This window comes from Heteronotia binoei, chromosome 5, assembly GCF_032191835.1.
Source record: "Heteronotia binoei isolate CCM8104 ecotype False Entrance Well chromosome 5, APGP_CSIRO_Hbin_v1, whole genome shotgun sequence".
NCBI lineage: Eukaryota > Metazoa > Chordata > Lepidosauria > Squamata > Gekkonidae > Heteronotia > Heteronotia binoei.
Window position 1 is genome coordinate 27,550,214 of NC_083227.1, and position 18,364 is coordinate 27,568,577.

At 44.6% G+C, this 18,364-nt stretch overlaps 1 protein-coding gene across 1 annotated transcript; it reads right to left on the minus strand.

Moving 5' to 3' along the window:
• Positions 1 to 702: 702 nt before the first annotated feature.
• LOC132571304 (zinc finger protein 664-like) lies at positions 703 to 14,486 on the minus strand. Its single transcript, XM_060238098.1, has 6 exons — positions 14,372 to 14,486; positions 10,976 to 11,163; positions 10,357 to 10,429; positions 7,432 to 7,558; positions 5,988 to 6,074; positions 703 to 3,253 (listed from the first exon to the last, which is right to left on the minus strand). Exons 3-6 carry the CDS (start codon positions 10,369 to 10,371, stop codon positions 2,025 to 2,027), a joined length of 1,458 nt encoding a protein of 485 aa, XP_060094081.1. The 5' UTR covers positions 10,372 to 10,429; positions 10,976 to 11,163; positions 14,372 to 14,486; the 3' UTR covers positions 703 to 2,024.
• Between the last annotated feature and the right edge of the window lie 3,878 nt (positions 14,487 to 18,364).

An 18,364-nucleotide genomic window follows, 5' to 3' on the forward strand; every position in this document is an offset into this window, starting at 1 on the left:
TTCAAGGTGCAACTTGACTCCTACTTTGTTCTACTGCTTCAGACCAACACCGCTGCCCACTTGGATCTATCTACATGTCTGAAATGTCTCTTTCCTAAAAAAACAAGTCTAGCTCGCCACCTAGTCGTACATAAAGCTAAAAAGCTAGAACTTCTGGTTGCCAGACAGTCTTAGAATCTCCTGGCTATACTTCACACAATGCCAAATGATAATTTACTATTATCAGCTCTTGTACCTTACAGTATACTTTATAAACCAGCACAACTGAAGTTGGATGCTGAATGCATTCTGAAATGTTACAGCAAAAGAAATTTCCAGCACCACTTCTTCTATTGTTGTATGATTTCTGATTACATAAAAATTAGCACTGTGAAAATGAAATGTTTTTCTCTTGTTGAAACTATCTGCCACTAACTCACCTAATCGCAATGGCGAGACTAGTCATAGCTTCACACTGGGTAGACAAATCAATACCTACCCTAGATACTTGGTATCAAAGAGTCTGGGAAACACTCATAATATGTAAGATTGCTTTTAACTCATATGATATTACGTATGACCAATATGAAAGTCGTGTTGTATCAGTATGGTACCCTTTAGTCACATATTTTTCTGAAAATGGTATTATCCCAAGAAATCAGTATTATGAAAAGTTAATTTACTTTTGACAGTTTTCTTGACATATCTTCATGAAAATTCATCTTAGCCATATCTGTAATTTATTTTAAAATTTTATTGTGTTTGTACATTAGATGCTTTAGTCCTTTTCCTTTTATATCATGTGTACTGCTGTCTGAAATACCAATAAACATACTTTATACTTGGGGGGGGGGGGGGGGAAGAAACTGTCACTTTTGAAAATTCCTCCTTCCTTTGCTGTCCACCGCAAAACCTTACTTACTATGTATAAAACCTGCATACATATATTGCTCTCTCAAAACTTATGCCTTCCCTTTTCTTCTTTTCTATTCTATTTCTTATAATGTTATATAAATCATCTTTCTACTGAAGCAACTCACAAGCTACTAAGACCAATTTGCAACAAAGGGATTACAATTTTAAAATAGAACAAAGCAAAACTGGGTTACGAAGAATCCAGAGCTGTTCCTATTTAACTTCGCAGCGTCACTGAAGAAAGACTGGTAGCCACATGGAAATAGGCTCCTTTAGGACACTCAACGCAAACGGGACAGTCGTGGCAGGTAACAGCAGTTGCTCCACTTCCGAGATAGAAGATCTGAACTAAGATGGCTTAGAAATGGGAATCTTCTCTGCCTACGGAGAACGGTCCAAAGATGGCTGAAGACTAGGAGAAAAGTATATAGTGAATTGCACTGGGGAACAAGGGATACATTGCTGGGCTGTAGAAGGCTTGAAGTGCAAGAGTGAAATCTGCAGCTCTTTGCGGGGGGGTTTTCTCATCTGCAAGTACATTTCGGAGAAATTAAAGCCCTGTGCCTATTTGGAGTCATTATTGTCTCACGGGGTTATCAGAAGAAGAAGAAGACAGCAGTTTTATATCCTGCCCTTCTCTCTGAATCAGTGTCTCACAGCAGCTTACAATCTCCTATATCTTCTCCCCCCACAACAGACACCCTGTGAGATGGGTGGGGCTAAGAGGGCTCTCCCAGAAGCTGCCTTTCAAGGACAACTCCTACGAGAGCTGTGGCTGATCCAAGGCCATTCCAGCAGCTGTAAGTGGAGGAGTGGGGAATCAAACCCAGTTCCCCCAGAAAAGAGTCCACACATTTAACCACTACATTAAACTGGCTCTCCAATGAAGAGCACGAAAGAGCATCTACCCATTGTAGTGAGGTTGTGAATAACAAGCAATGTTCCATGGCCAGGTTTACCACAGATCTCGTCCCTTCTTAGATTCCTGGCTGTTTACAAAGGTTTGAGGACTCACTGAAAAATGAAAGGTTCTTAACTAATTAATCATTAAAACTAGTTTGGGGCCTCTGTGACTGATTTGACATCCATAAGGCTTGTTGTATTTCAAAAGCTCTTTGGTCAATAAATTTCTACGATTTCTCCTCTTGGTGTGTTCGTTGATGGTATGCAAAATCGCATCTCCATCTGTATCTTTTCCCACAGTCCCGACATCGATATTTTTTCTCTCCGGTGTGGATTGTGTGATGTTCTCTAAGCTGTGTGCGGCTACAGAAGTTCTTTCCACACTGCAGGCACTTAAATGGTTTCTCCCCGGTATGGGTTCTTTGATGGACGTTACGGCTGGAGCTCTGGTTGAAGCTTTTCCCACAATCCTGGCATTTATACGGCTTCTCCCCTGTGTGGATTCTTCTATGCAATTTAAGGTGCGAGGCGATGCGGAAACTCTTTCCACACTCCAAGCATTTGTATCGCTTTTCTCCCGTGTGGACGGTTTGGTGCACCTTCACGTGTGAGCTCTGAGTGAAGCCTTTTCCACAATCCGGGCATTTATAGGGCTTCTCTCCAGAATGGACTCTTCGGTGGGAAGTAAGGTGTGGTCTCTGATTGAAGCATTTCCCACACACTGTGCACTGATAGGGTTTCTCCCCGGAGTGGGTTCTCTGATGTAAAGTGAGGGATGCACTCCAACTGAAGGTCTTCCTGCACTCCAGGCACTCAAATGGTTTCTCCTTGGAGTGGATTTTCTGATGGGCAGTGAGGTTGGAACTCCAGCGGAAGTTCTTTCCACATTCCAAGCATTTATATCGTTTCTCCCCTGAATGGATTCTCTGATGCAAAGTAAAGCCTGCTTTGCTTTGGAACATCTTGCCGCATTCCAAGCACTGGTATGGTTTTTGCCCTCTGCAAGTTCTTGGATGGGAAGGAAGGTCTTCGCTCAGACCAAAACTGTTTTCCTCCTCTGAACTCTCAGAGAGCTCCTCCTTCATATGGATTCTCAGATGAGAAGTGAGGCTTGCGAGCCTGCCGAAGCCCTTTCCACATTCAGGGCATTTGTACGTTTCATCCTCTGCATGGATTCTCTGATGGGAAGAAAAGCTGGATTCATCACTCAAGACTTCTCTGCTTTCAGAATGTCTGTTCCTCCTCTTTCCTTTGCCATATTCTTCTTGAGATGGATTTTCAAAGAGGGTGCCAGCCTGGAAAAATACAGACGGATTCTCTGACTTCTCTACTTTGCTTTCTTCCTGCTTCTTTGGCTGTTCTGGATTCCTGGCAGATTTTTCCTCCACTTCATGGCTAGTCGTTTTGAAAGAGATCGCACATCGCTCGCTGTAATTCTCACCATCCTGCCTGTTACCTGGTGGAACAAAGACTTCTGGTCAGAAGGGGAGATAAGTCTATAAACTGCAGTCATAACCAGTGGGGCAGTGATGCTTTGTATTCTTGGTGCTTGCGGGAGGCACAGTGGGAGGGCTTCTAGTCCCACTGGTGAACCTCCTGATGGCACTTGGGTTTTTTGGCCACTGTGTGACACAGAGTAAGGTATTACCTTACAGCACCAACAAACTCACTGAAGTAATATAATGGAAATCAGAAACCTGCCATCTTGGACTTTTAATGAATGGATTGATGATTGTGGATATGTATGGAAATGTTTTATTATATATTTTACTTTTTAATATTCTACGATTGTTAATTGTTAATGTTTTTAACTGTTGTTAGCTGCCCGGGCCAGCTTTTCCTGCTAGTTGCAGCCCTCCCAATCTGCACGCGCAGTCAGCAACTAAGCCGCTCTTTGCCCAACGTGCCTGGTGCGATCGCCAAGTTTCCCTCTCTCTGCCTCTCCCCTGCAGCTTTGTCAAAGGGGCTTTTGAGAAGGTGCCTGCAGGCTGCAGCAGGGGCCGTGGGTGGTGGGGTGGGTGCTTCAACTCCCACAACAGACACCCTTGTGAGGTATGTGGGGCTGAGAGAGGTCTTGAGAGAACTGCTCTTTCAAGAACTGTGATTGACCCAAGAGCACCCAGTAGGCTTTGTGTGGCGGAGTAGGGAATCAAACCTGGTTTTCCTAACAACTAAACAAAGCTTTTACAGTTGAGTGTATTCAGAAGTCTAGAATTCTGAGGGCGTCCTGGTTAAACATCAGATGTTTGAGAGCACACAAGACATGAACATCAGATGTTTGAGAGCTGCAAGACAGGAAGGAAAGAAGGCAAATAGGAGGGAGGAAGAGGTGGAAAGAAAGCAACTTTAAATGCATTCTCCAAGCCACTGGCTGGCTTGGTTTTGAGAAGTGATTTCAAGACCCAAGTGCCTTCTCCAAACTGGCCAACAGGATGACGGGGGCTTCAAGAGCCACACAATATGTTGGAAAGAGCCACATGTGGCTCCCGAGCCATCGTTTGGCCACCCCTGCCATATTGAAGAAGAAAAGGAATCTGTTTGTATACCCCACTTTTCCCTAGCCTAAGGAGTCTCAAAGTAGCTTCACCTTCCCTTCTTCTCCCCACAAAAGTCACCTTCTGAGGGAGGTGGGGCTGAGAAAGTACTGAGAAAACTGTGACTGGCCCATGGTCACCCAGCAGGCTTCACGTGACGGAGGAGTGGGGAATAAAATCCAGTTCTCTAGATTAGTGTCTGTTGCTCTTAACCACTACACAGTGCTTGCTCTCCTTAAATACCTTAATTCAAAGACAATGAAAACACCACTGGAACAAAAATTTTCTCTATCCCTATCCAACCAATCCACTTAGTCAAGTTTATTTTTAAATATGTTTATATACCAGCATTCCTGGAATAGTTTTATATACAGGATCGTGGAATAGATGGACTACTGGGATGCTTAATTTAGGAGGAACAAAACCTCAAGAGACTCACGGGGTCACTGGAGGTATCTTGGAAGTATGTGAGCTCACAGATGGAGTGATCAGGGCAATTCAAAAATATGCAGCTGCCCTCCAAGGAAACCCCTCAATCCCCAGCCAACAAAGAGCTCATCACATGTTTAAACACCCACCTGCCGACCTCTCCTCTCCTTCGGGATTTAGTTTTTTAAATTGGGATGTTTAGATTTTTTTAGTTGGTTGGGGGATGTTTAGTTTCTTAAATTGTAAGACCGCTAATAGATTAACAAAGGAACTGAGAACTGAGATACTGACATAAACCGCCTGTCTTACAAAATCTCTTTTATTGCACCAAGTGTTTAGTTTTTTAAATTGTTTATATATGTTTTTTATTCTTTTAAAATTGTAATTTAAATTGTTTTATCATGACTGCGAGCCGCCCAGAGTCCGCTTGCGGAGTGGGCAGCATATAAATCTAAAGTAAATAAATAAAATACTGGCCTCATGCAGTTGGGCTCTTTGACCAAACTATGAAGAAAAGGGAATACAGTCTGAAGCCCCTGCTAAAAGCTCCTGCTATTTTACTGACACTCACACACCATCCTGTTGTACAATCTTCTCCCCAAATCTCTCTTGCTGCCTTGTCTCCTCCAAAGTGGGAGACAGAATCCTGAACACTCTATTGTTCCTGCAATGTAGAAATCCCAGAATCGGGAGATACTTCCAGGTTGGTGGAATCAAGGTCAAGATCCAAAGCCCACAAAACTGGATAAAATGGTAAAATTTAATGGTAAATTGTAATTTTATTGAATTGTATAAATGTTTTATTGTTCAATGGCTTTGCCATACCTGTAAGCCGCCCTGAGCCTGCCTTGGCGGGGAGGGCAGGGTATAAATAAAATTTTATTATTATTATTATTATTAAAAACTGAGAGGAATGGGACTGTTGGTTGTTGTAGATTTTCTAGGCTGTGCGGCCATGTGTGGCCTGGAAAATCTGCAACAACCAACGGACTCTGGTCATGAAAGCCTTCGACAACATAAGAAATGGGACTGTTTCAGCCTTCCTCCCCAATGCAAACTCTAAGGAGGAACAAAACCTCAGAGACTCGCGGGGCCACTGCAGGTATCCTGGAAGTACGTGAGCTCACAGATGGAGAGATCAGGGGAATTCAAAACATCTAGCTGCCCTCCAAGGAAACCCCTCAATCCCCAGCCAACAAAGAGCCCATCACATGTTTAAATACCCACCTGCCAACCTCTCCTCTTCTTCGGGATTTGGGGGAAATGGCGCTTCGCTTTCCTGAAGCCAGGAGATGAGGCCCGGCTTGGGAATCGCTTCAAAGGAAAGAAACAGACTAGTTACCACAAAGAACTCCCCCAGGCCTCCCTGCATCATCCATTTCTACAATCACCTCCTGAAAGACCACAAGAGAGAAGGAAAGTTCCTAGCCCCAATGGATCAGTATGGAACAGAAGGCAACACAGATTCTGAAAGTATCGATCTTGACGTAGGTCTACTGTTCATGAAACTTGGAGAGACACACCAGTTAGGAAGCCCATTCTGGTGGCCAAGGCAGCCATGTTTCTTTGTAGCCGTTCCTCTTTCAGCCCCTCAGCAGAGAGACCAGTTCTTTTTGTCTTCTTTCAGAGGGGTCCCCTTCTCTCTAAAAAGCCTTGAGACATTCCATTGTCTTTTAAGCCTTCCTGGAGCAAATGCTCCGTTCATCACTAACTGGAGTCTAAATTAGACAGCAGGGCCTATTTATTAGCTGATGTGAGCCTCCCCTCCCCCCAAGGATTATCTGGCCTGATGGGAAAAGAGGCCCAGGAAGATGTTTTGATGGAGAAAACACACCTGTGGACTATAGGACTGGTGGTGAAAAGTGGGACACTTCATGAATTTGCATTTTTGGACACTCATGAAGAGACTTTTTTCCTGAATGTTTGATTGGTCACAATATAGTGGGGGAAAGAAGACACTGAATCAAAGGTTTGGAAAGGATCTCCAGGGTTATCTTATCCAACCCCCCGCACAATGTCTAAATGGTCTTTGTGAGATGTTCAGCCCCCCCCCCCCTACGGAGGGGCTTGTTTTGGGTCAAGATGTTTATTATTATGTCATCTTGTGAGCAGTGTATATACAAAAAATACACAACAAATTTTTCCTAAAATTCCTTTTTCAACTGCATAGTAATTACAACCAGTGTTCCCTCTGAGTTAGTGTGACCTAGCTCACAGATTTTTAGCCTCCAGCTCACACATTTTTGTCTTAGCTTGGGAAGGATGACCCCAGAGCACACTAATTTATGCAGTAGCTCACAACTTTAATGCCAGTAGCTCACAAAGTAGAATTTTTGCTTACAAGACTCAACAGCTTAGAGGAAACATTGATTACAATCTCTGGCCATTTGGCGTTTCTTGTCGTTTCTTTTGCAGTGTCCTCGTGGTTTTGGTTGGTGGTGAAAAGTGTCACCAAGTCACAGTTGACTTATGGCAAACCTGCAGGGTTTTCAAGGCAAGAGACGTTTGGAGGTGGTCTGCCATAGCTTGTCTTCCTTGGTGGTCTCCTATCCAACCACTCTCTGTTTATATCTTCTTGTTACTGCTTTCTATTTTGACTGGAGGAATACCATTTCTTGCATTGTCTTCCCCACTTTGTCTAATACTTAAGCTTTGTCTGAGATATTCTTACCCAGTGAGGCCACATTCCCATAATTTTCCACCATGACTTCTCTGTACAAAGCTCTCTGGTCAGGATTCAGCAGTGCCCACTCGGCCTTGGTGAAACGCACGGCCACCTCCTCGAAGGAAACCGGACACTGAAAAAGAAGGAAGATACTTTTTTCTCACAACTAATCAACCCACCTGCCAAATATGCTCACAATATAGGGGGGAAAAGAAGACACAGAATCATAGGTTTGGAAGGGATCTCCAGGGTTATATAGTCCAACCCCCTGCACACCGCAGGAAGTTCACAACTACCTCACCCTACAAACCCCCAGTGATTGCTGCTCCGTGCCCAGAAGATGCCGAAAAAACCCTCCAGGATCCCTGGCCTAACTAGCATGGACAAAATTGCTTCTTGATCCCAAAGTGGCAATCAGCATGTAAGAAAGGGCCACAAGAACTAAGCACTGATGCAGCCCTTCTTGTCCTCCCTCTCATGATCTGCCTAAGTTCACAGGACCAACATTGCTGTCAGATGGACATCTAGCCTCTGCTTAAAAACCTCCAAAGGAGAGCCCACCACTTCTGGAGGAAGACTGCTCCCTGGGGAACCTCTCTAACTATCAGGAAGTCCTTCCTAATGTTTAGTTGAAAGCTCTTTTGCTTTAATTTCAACCCACTGGTTCTGATTTGACCTTCAGGGGCAACAGAAAACAACTCTGAACCATCCTCTATATGACAGCCCTTCAAGTATGTGAAGATGGTGATCATATCATCTCTCAGCCGCCTCCTCTTCAGGCTAAACATACCCAGCCCCTTCAACCTTCCCTTGTAGGACTTGGACTTCAGACCTCTCACCATCTTCATTGCCCTCCTCTGGCCATGTTCCAGCTTGTTTATATCCTTCTTAAATTGTGGTGCCCAAAACTGAACACATTGCTCTCCGTGAGGTCTAACCAGAGCAAAGGAAAGTGATACCATCACTTCATGTGATCTGGACACTATACTTCTGTTGCTACAGCCCAAAATTGCATTTGCCTTTTTAGCTACCGCATCACACTGCTAACTCATGATCAGTGTACAGTTCACTAAGACCTCTAGATTCTTTTCGCACGTACTACTGCCAAGGCAAGTCTCCCCAATCCTATAATCATGCATTTGATTTTTCCTACCTATGTAGAACTTTACATTTATCTCTGTTGATAGTAATTTTATTTGTTTTCTCCCAGTTTCCTAGCCTGCCAAGATCATCCATTATTCTACCATATTTGCTTGCTTCCCCTCCCAATTTAGGATCATCTGCAGATTTAATAAGCATCCCTTCGATTCCTTCATCCAAATCATGTATAAAGATATTGAACAAAACAGGTCCCTGGACAGATCCCTGAGACACTCCAGTTGTCACTCATCTCCAAGAGGATGAGGAACCACTAACAAACACTCCTTGAGTGCAATCTGTCAACTAGTTACAGATCTACCTCACTGTAACAGGACCCAAACCACATCTTACCAATTTATCAGCAAAAGTATAATGTGAAACCTTATCAAAAGCCTTAATGAAATCAAGATAAACTATGTCTACAGCATCCCCCTGATACAGTAAGGTAGTAACATTCTCAAAAAAAAGATATGCTATTAGTCTGATATGACTTGTTCTTGAGAAACCCAAGCTGGCTATTAGTAATCACAATCATCCTTTCTGAATGCTCAAGGACTGACAGTTTGATGATTTGTTCTAAAACATTTCCAAGTATAGACATCAAGGTGATGTCTATACCTGGAAAGTAACGTGGATCCTCCTTTCTCCCCTTCTTGAAGATGGGGACAATATTTGCCTGCCTCCAATCTTCCGGCACCTCACCCTGTTCTCCAAGAATTCTCAAAAAACAATGAACAGAGGCTCAGAAATTACATCTGCAAGCTCTTTTAGTAGCCTTGGATGCAATTCATTGGGCCTTGAAGCAGCCTTGTAATGAATCAGCCCACTGTCTTACCAAGGTCAGTACTGTGTAGTCAAACCAGCAGAGGCTCTACAGAGACTCATGCTGGGATTGAACCTGGCGCCTTCTGCATGCCAAGCAGATGCTCTACCACTGAGCCACAATCCCTCCTCCAGCAACTGCAATAGGAACACCTGAAGCTGCTGCCTACTGAGTCAGGCCCTTGCTGGACCCTCATAAGCACAGGTACATTATTTTAAATCCACTGACTGTTGTGTCATCAAGGTCAGTATTATCTATTCTTAATAGCAGCCAGTCTCAGGAGGAGGTCTTTCACATCACCTCCTACCTGATCTTTTTATTAACTGGAGATGCCAAAGATTGAACCTGGAACTTTCTGCGTGCCAAGCAGGTGCTCTACCATGAACCCTCCTCTTCAAGGCTTCTTTTGTAGCAGGAACTTCTTTGCATATCAGGCTACACTCCCCTGATGTAGCCAATCCTCCAAGAGCTTACAGTAGGCTCTGTAAGAAGAGCCCTGCAAGCTCTTGCAGGATTGGCTACATCAGGGGTGTTTGGCCTATTGTGCAAAGGAGTTCCTGCTACAAAAAACGTCCTGCTTCTCCTCATCCAGACCCTTCACCTGAGGTTCTTGTTACCCAAGAGGTAACTGCTCTACCCTCAGTGATACACCACAGAAAAACAAGAAAACCTGCCTGGACAATTTAAATACATCCCACCTTTTCATTCATGGAAGAAGGTCAATGGACCACATGGCCTCGTGATTAAGACTGCTGGGTTACCTTGCAGTTCTCAAAAAGTCATGGAAATAGATTGTTTATTTGAGCATTCAAGGCCCCTTTTCTCTGTGGAGAAATCTATGGCTTACAAAAAGAAAAATGTTCTACATCCCAAAAACAAACAGAAATGATTCCTTCCAGCCCTGCTGGAGGAAAAGGAGGCACCAAACTTCTCTTCACATGACTCTTCACAGTTGATCCATCCCTCACCTGAGCGGGCTGCATCTTAAATGTTTCCGAAGAGAAGACTTCCTGGAACCTGGCTGTGATGCTCTTCCACTACCTGTAGGGAGACACATTTATCTACAGTGGTTTACTTCATCTTTCTCCTCAAAGGGGACCAAAAGTGGCTCACATTGTTCTCCTCTCCTCCATTCTCTCCTTACAACCGCCCTGTGAGGTAGGTCAGCCAGAGACCATGCAACTGGCGCAAAGTCAGCCAGAAACCTTCTGTGGTCAAGTGGACATATGAACCTCCTAGATCCTAGTCAGAGACTCTGCCCACGAAACCACACTGGCTCTGATAGTTCAAAGAGATTCTCCCCTTGCTTTGAATGAAGAGATATTTCCCCCCTCCCAGTCTGTGCTGCCTTCCTCCCCAATGGGGGACTTGTAAGCAGCTTCTTTTATTCTCTTCCTCTCCATTTTATCTTCACAACAACCCTGTAGGCAGGCTAAACGGAGTGAGTGCGATTGGCCCAAACTTCCACTGCAGAATGGGGATTTGAACCTGGGTCTCCCAGATCCTAATTCAACATTCTAACCACTTCGCCACCTTCTTATCAAGAAAAGGAAAACATAAAGAAAAATACCTTTGTATGAAAATTACCTTAAAAGTGAGGCCTGCTCTGCACATCAGATGGGGCCTGACTCTCACAGGGCTGATAACTTCAGCTGGCGAATGCTAATAGTCCAATATTTAGCTCCCTCAGACATGTTTCCCCACATTAGGTCTCTGTCCAAAGAAGGGATGGTCACACGGAGGCTGCTGGGTTTCCCTGACTCCCAGAGAGCAGGCTGGAGGAGAGACACAAACAACCTGTGAGGTCCAGTGTACTTTGAAGCAAAGAAGTTTCTAGAAGAGAAAAAGAGGCCCCTGCTGGATCAGGTCATTCAGCCCTCCCTCCCATTTCAGACAGCTACTATTCAGATGCCCCAGGAAACCCATCAGAAGAGTCTGATGCGCCCCTTCATTCATGGCCTAACATATTTTAAAGCAAACTGCATTGGAATGTGGAGGTTCTATTTCAGTAAAAAAACCCAAAAACCTAGCCAGGAGATACACCAAAGTTGTCTCATGATCTGACCAGCGTCACAGGATTTGACACGGTGGGAAGCTCCAGAACAGGTGTGGCCAGACTTGCTTAATGTAAGAGCCGTATAGAATAAATGTCAGATGTCTAAAAGCCGCAAGAACATGAGCATCAGATGGAAGAAAGGAAGGAAGGGAAATAGATGGAGAAGGTGAAAGGGAGGGAGAGGCGGAAATAAAGCAACTTTAATTTTAAGTGCATTCTACATGCCAGCAACTTGGAGATTTAAAGGGAGAAATACCTTTTCCTAGCTGGTCAAAGTGATTTAAAAGGAGAAATGCTTTCTCCTGGCTGGCCAACAGGGCGGTGGGGGCTTCGAGAGCCACACAATATGTGTGAAAGAGCCACATTTGGCTCCCAAGCCACAGTTTGGCCACCCCTGCTCCAAAACTTGTATTCTTTGTGTAGAGATTTTGGCAGGTTTTGCACAGGACTGAGAAAAGTGGCATCTGCCAAAATTTCCCCCTCTAGCATAACCATGGGACAGGAACCTGACCATGCCTTCAGACACCCTTGGCAAGGAGGAACCTTTTCCACTCTCCCTTACAGACACATCCCCAGTCGCAAGATTTGCCATTCATTCCCTGAAGGAAACAAGAAAAGTAGACATTCTGGGACAAAAGACTCTCTTTCTAGTCCGTAATGTGGATGGGAAAGGGGAAAGTCTCTTTGGAAAAGGTGCACAAAACTAGACAAAACTAGACAAGGGGGCCTGTCCCCATACCCCCCTGTCCAGAGTGACTTCATAGAAATCTATTGGTTTCGACTACCCTCAAAACAATATTATGTTCTTGCTCCCAAATGCATGATTTTTGTCCTAGCAAGAAGAAGACAACGACGACTGCAGATTTATACCCCACTCTTCTCTCTGAATCAGAGACTCAGAGCAGTTTACAATCTCCTATATCTTCTCCCCCCACAACAGACACCCTGTGAGGTGGGTGGGGCTGAGAGAGCTCTGACAGAAGCTGCCCTTTCAAGGACAACTCCTACGAGAGCTATGGCTGACCCAAGTCCATTCCAGCAGGTGCATGTGCAGGAGTGGGGAATCAAATCTGGTTCTCCCAGATAAGAGTCTGTGCACTTAACCACTACACCAAACTGGTTCTAATATTTGCCGCTACACTGAAATGTCATTACATCTTGTAATCCGCTCACTTACTGTCTGAATTTATGATATTTTGTAATCTGTTTACTCATTAACTTTTTTTTTTAAGTCATGTTTGTAATCCATCTTTGGGTCTCTGTGAGAAAAGCAGGGCTTTTAATAAAAATAATAAACACATTAAAAACAGATCAGCATAACCATATGTTAACAAAATAAGGGAAAGTCTAAAAGAGAAAGGAGAGATGAGTATCTTTCGTGTTTGTCTGTTTGTAGCAACAGGAAAGGGCAAGCGTCCAGGAGTCCCTTAAAGACCAACAAAGTTTGTGTCAAGGTACAGAGCTTTCCTGAGTCACTGCTCACTTCTTTAACTCCTCCCCTGCCCTAGATTTTGTTAGTTTTGAACATGCCACTGGCAATGTTCCCTCTAAACTGTGGAGTCCTGTGAGCAAAAATTCTACCTTGTGGGCTACTGGCATTAAAGTTGTGAGCTACTGCATAAATTAGTTTGCTTTGGGGCCATTTTTCCTGAGCTGAGACAAAAATGTGTGAACTGGAGGCTAAAAAATTGTGAGCTTAGAGGCTACTGGACTCTTGCTATTTTCTACTTCTAAAAGAGAAATACCTAATTAAATTAAAGACCTAATTTTTAATATAAAAAAATGAAATTGCTCGACTACCAAAATGAAAGATGGCAATCAGTTATTTACAGCTGCATACACGTTACTTGTGAAATCACTGCTTTTCCCAAAGTCCTAGAACTCAATGGATGTTGGGGTGGTGGGTGGTAGCCAGGAATCATTCAGTTTAGATTGCCAAAAAGATATACATGGATTCCAAGGGCCATTCACCCAAATGCTGTTTATCTTAATCTGTTAAGTTTATTTTCCCAAGCAACAAAGCAATACTGCTACAAACAGTACCGCGGAAAACTAATACAATTACTTCAATTCTATTATTTTATACCAGTATAAACAATATCATCATACCTTCCCTCAAAAAAAAATATTACAATTTACAATACCTACAAATCATTTGCTTCTGCAATTTTCAATAGAGGGATTAGTAGCCTTCCACAATTCCTTCCTTCAGTAAATAAAGTTCATAATGCAGTCCATGAAAAATTCTGAATTTCTTTCAAGTAGGAAGGACCAGGAAAGCCTTACAGCCTTCATAAGACGTCTCTTCTAGCAGGAATTGTTGAAGACTACTAATCCCTCTGTTGAAAATTGTAGAAGCAAATGATTTGTAGGTATTGTGAACAGTGTTCCCTCTAAACTGAATTAGCATGAGCCAGCTCACAGATTTTAAACCTCCAGCTCACACATTTTTGTCATAGCTCAGGAAGGATGACTGCAGAGCACACTATTGTATGCAGTAGCTCACAACTTTCATGCCAATCACTCACAAAGTAGAATTTTTGTTCATCAGACTCTGCAGCTTAGAGGGAACATTGATTGTAAATTGTAATTTTTCTGGAGGGAATGTATGATTACATTGTTTATACTGGTATCAAATTATAATAGAACTGAAGCAATTGTATTGTTTTTCAGCGGTACCGTTTGTAGCAGTATTGATTTTTTTGCTTGGATTCAAGCTGAAACCCCTTCTTCTGTGGAGTTTATTTCCCCAGCAAAACTATATTATGGGAACACACGGACTGCACAATCCTTCCTTGGATTGCACTTCATTTGAAAGCTCCCCCCGCCTTATTTCTATTTCTCTCTTGCTTCAATTGCACCCCCCCCCCAAAAAAAAAAATAAAACACCCCCCTTTGCCCCCCTCCAACCCCTCCCTCAACTGCACCTGAAGACTCTGTGCTTCCAAGCAGGCTTTTCTCAACGAAACCTCCAAAGCTCCTGCAGCAGAGATTTCTTGGGGACGTGGAGAGCCAGAACCTTGCACCTGCAATTGAGGCCCCTCTCCCCAATTTCCCCCCTTCCTTTCTAGGAATTTCAAACTCGCTTGTTTTAACCCTTGGAGCGCCGCAAAGCTCTGCCTCTTAGGGAGGATGAGCCAAATCAGGATTTTACCCTTAGCTGGGAAACTGCGTTTTGGGAAGAGGAACTAGCACGGAGGAGCGGGGGCGGGGAATAATTGTCTGCCCACCCCACACACCGTGGGAAACCCACCTGGGATTCTTCCTAGTAGGGTTGCCAAATCCAATTCAAGAAGTATCTGGGGACTTTTGGGGTGGAGCCAGGAGACATGGGGGATGGAGCCAGGCTGTGACAAGCATAACTGAACTCCAAAGGGAGTTCTGGTGATAACATTTAAAGGGACCACACACCTTTTACATGCCTTCCCTCCATTGGGAATAATGAAGAATAGGGGCACCTTCTTTTGGGGTTCATAGAATTGGACCCCTTGGTCCAATCCTTTTGAAACTTGGAGGGTATTCCGGAAAGAGGCACTGGATGCTATGCTGCAAATTTGCTGCCTCTACCTCAAAACAGAGCCCTCCCAGAGCCCCAGATACACATGGCTCAATTGTCCATTATACCCTATGGAAATCAGTCTCCATAGGGAATAATGGAGTGTCCAGCAGACATTTCCCCCCCCCCCGCTTTCTGATGACCCAGAAGCAGGGGGGAGGGCCTCCAAAGCGGGGAATCCCCTGCCCCCACTTGAGGATTAGCAACCCTACTTCCTAGTGATCTAGTAGCAGCAACCCCTCCCCCCTCCGCTGCAAAATCTGGTGGGAAACATAGCTGGTCAAAAGGGTAGGGTTGCCAGACCGGACTGGAGAAATATCTGGAGACTTTGGGAGTGCAGCCAGGAGCAAGGTTATGATGACAAGCAAGCTCAAGCGCCAAAAGGAGTTCTGGCTATCACAATTAAAGGGACCATGCACCTTATCAATGCCTTCCCTCCATTTGGAAATAATGAAGGATAGGGGCACTTTCTTTGGGGGCTCAAAGAATTGAACCCCCTGGTCCAATCCTTTTGAAACTTGGGGGAGGGGGAGAGCTTTGAGGAGAGGCATTCGACGCTATGCTGAGAAGTTGGTGCCTCTACCTCAAAAAACAGCTCTTCCACAGCCCCTGATACCCATGGCTTGATTCTCCATTATACTCTATGGGAGCTGGTCTGCATAGGCTATAATGGAGTGCCTAGCAGACATTCCCCCTCCCCCGCTTTCTGATGACCCTGAAGCAGAGGAGGGCCTACATAGCAGGAGATTCCCTGCCTCCACCTGGGAACTGGCAACCCTACAGTGGGAGGGCTTCTAGTGTCCTGGCCCCACTGATGGACCTCCTGATGGCACTCGGTTTTTTGGCCACTTTGTGACACAGAGCGTTGGACTGGATGGGCCACTGGCTTGATCCAACATGGCTTTTCTTATGCTCTTAAAAAGGGCTTGCAATAAAATGACTAAATGAGGGAGAGGAAAAAAGAGAGGGGGAGGGCCTGAGTTTTATTTTTTTCAGATTTCTAGTGTTCTGCACAATCACACACACACACACACCCCATGCACATTCCTTCCTCTGATACGTACTGTGATGTCCCCCTTTGGCTGTGGGCTCCCAGGCTAGAGTACGCAGTCAGGTACCCGTTCTCAGGACCTTTCAGCAGAGACAAGCTAGCTCAAAATGACAGTAGTTTATTTGCAAGGGGACAGCTCCAATCAAGGGCATCTTCAGCCAACATACAAAACCGGAAACTGAAAGTAGGACTCCACTCAATAGGACCAAACTAACAGCTTTAAGGGTTAGCCCTTTTACTTGGTCTGTGACCATAAATAAACCAGCTGACTAAGGGTTAACCCACAGCTGATGTCACCCCATGGGTCGGTGCTTGCACAAGGAGAGCTAGTTTGGTGTAGTGGTTAAGTGCATGGACTCTTATCTGGGAGAACTGGGGTTGACTCCTCCACTTGCAGCTGCTGGAATGGCCTTGGGTTAGCCATAGCTCTGGCAGAGGTTGTCCTTGAAAGGGCAGCTGCTGTGAGAGCCCTCTCAGCCTCACCCACCTCACAGGGTGTCTGTTGTGGGGGAGAAGATATAGGAAATTGTAAGCCACTCTGAGTCTCTGATTCAGAGAGAAGGGCAGGGTATAAAAATGCAATTCTTCTTCTTCTACCTTTACTTTTAGGCCTGATTGAGGAAACAGAAGACTTACCAACATTTCCGTCTTATCTATAACATAAACATAACTTGCCCTATGCCTTACTGTATCCTAGGCAACAAGGTATTTATTTATTTAATCATATTTATATCCCACCCTCCCCTGACGGGCTCAGAGCGACTAACAGGTAAGTAGAGGGCTCTTAGAGCACCAAACTGGATTTATTTGGTCAAGGCGCATGTGAAGTAGAATTTCTGTCTGCGACATAGATCTTATCCAATAGGCTTATGCCACCATCGCAGAGTGTTATCAGTAGTGTGTAGCTGGCTCTCATAGCTTCAAGAGGGGATTGGATAAGCATATGAAGCAGAGGTCCATCAGTGGCTATTAGCCACAGCTTATCATTGGGACTCTCTGTCTGGGGCAGTGATGCTCTGTATTTTGGGTGCTTGGGGGGGGGGGCACAGTGGGAGGGCTTCTAGTATCCTGGCCACGCTGATGGACTTCCTGATGGCACTTGGTTTTTTTGGCCACTGTGTGACACAGAGTGTTGGACTGGATGGGCCATTGGCCTAATCCAACATGGCTTCTCTTATGTTCTAATGAAATCATGCTGGATGTTGCCGCCAATTGGTATGTGTATGTTAACATGCGCCAGTGTGTCATCAAGGGTATATAAGATTGTAACCATTTTGAAATTTTTCAGAGCAGCTCAGTATTGCTGGCTCTCGCCTAGCTCTGCTCTCAGTTCATTACAATGAACTTTATTCCTTCCTCCTCACCCGGATTTTGACTGAAGGTCTTTTGTTGGACAAGGACAGTCAGATGTGCAGATCTGTACAACAAAACCTCACCATCTTCAAGTTTCACCCCCAAATCACCTGGAATCCCCCTATCTAAAATTTCCAAGCATAGCTCTACAGAACATAAAAGAAGCCATGTCGGACCAGGCCAGTGGCCCATTCAGTCCAACACTCTGTGTCACACATAAAAAAGGAAAAAACCCAGGTGCCATCAGAAGGTCCATTAGTGGGGTCAGGACACTAGAAGCCCTCTCACTGTTGTCCCCTCCCAAGCACCAAGAAACAGAGCATCACTTGCCCCAGACAGAGAGTTCCAACAATACACTGTGGCTAAGAACCCCTTAAAGACCAACAAAGTTTGCGTCAAGGTACAGAGCTTTCCTGAGTCACTGCTCACTTCTTTAACTCCTCCCCTGCCCTAGATTTTGTTAGTTTTGAACATGCCTATCAAGAGGAATCTCCCCTTCCTTGCAGGAGGAAGCCGGGAATATCCTTATCCCTGGGGGGGAATTCTAGCAGGAGCTCCTTTGCATATTAGGGCACGCACCCTTGATGTAGCCAATCCTCCAAGAGTTTACAAGGCTCTTTTTTATAAGCTCTTGAAGGATTGGCTACATCAGGGGTGTGTGGCCTAATATGCAAAGGAGCTCCTGCTAGAATTCCACCCCTACTTATCCCCACAGTTGGTATGCGTTGAGGAGATCTGGAGAGAACAAGCATGTAAGATGAGCACCTCACCCGCTCCACAGTTATCCTTTTCCAGAGCTACTTTCCTGAGTCAGCTCACTTCTCTAAATGTGGATGAGAAGAAAACTGATTTGCCAGGGCTTTTTTTTTTTTTGTAGAGAAATCCCAGCAGGAACTCATTTACATACTAGGCCACAGCCTCTGACGCCAAGCCAGTCGGAATTGCGTTCCTGCTCAAAAA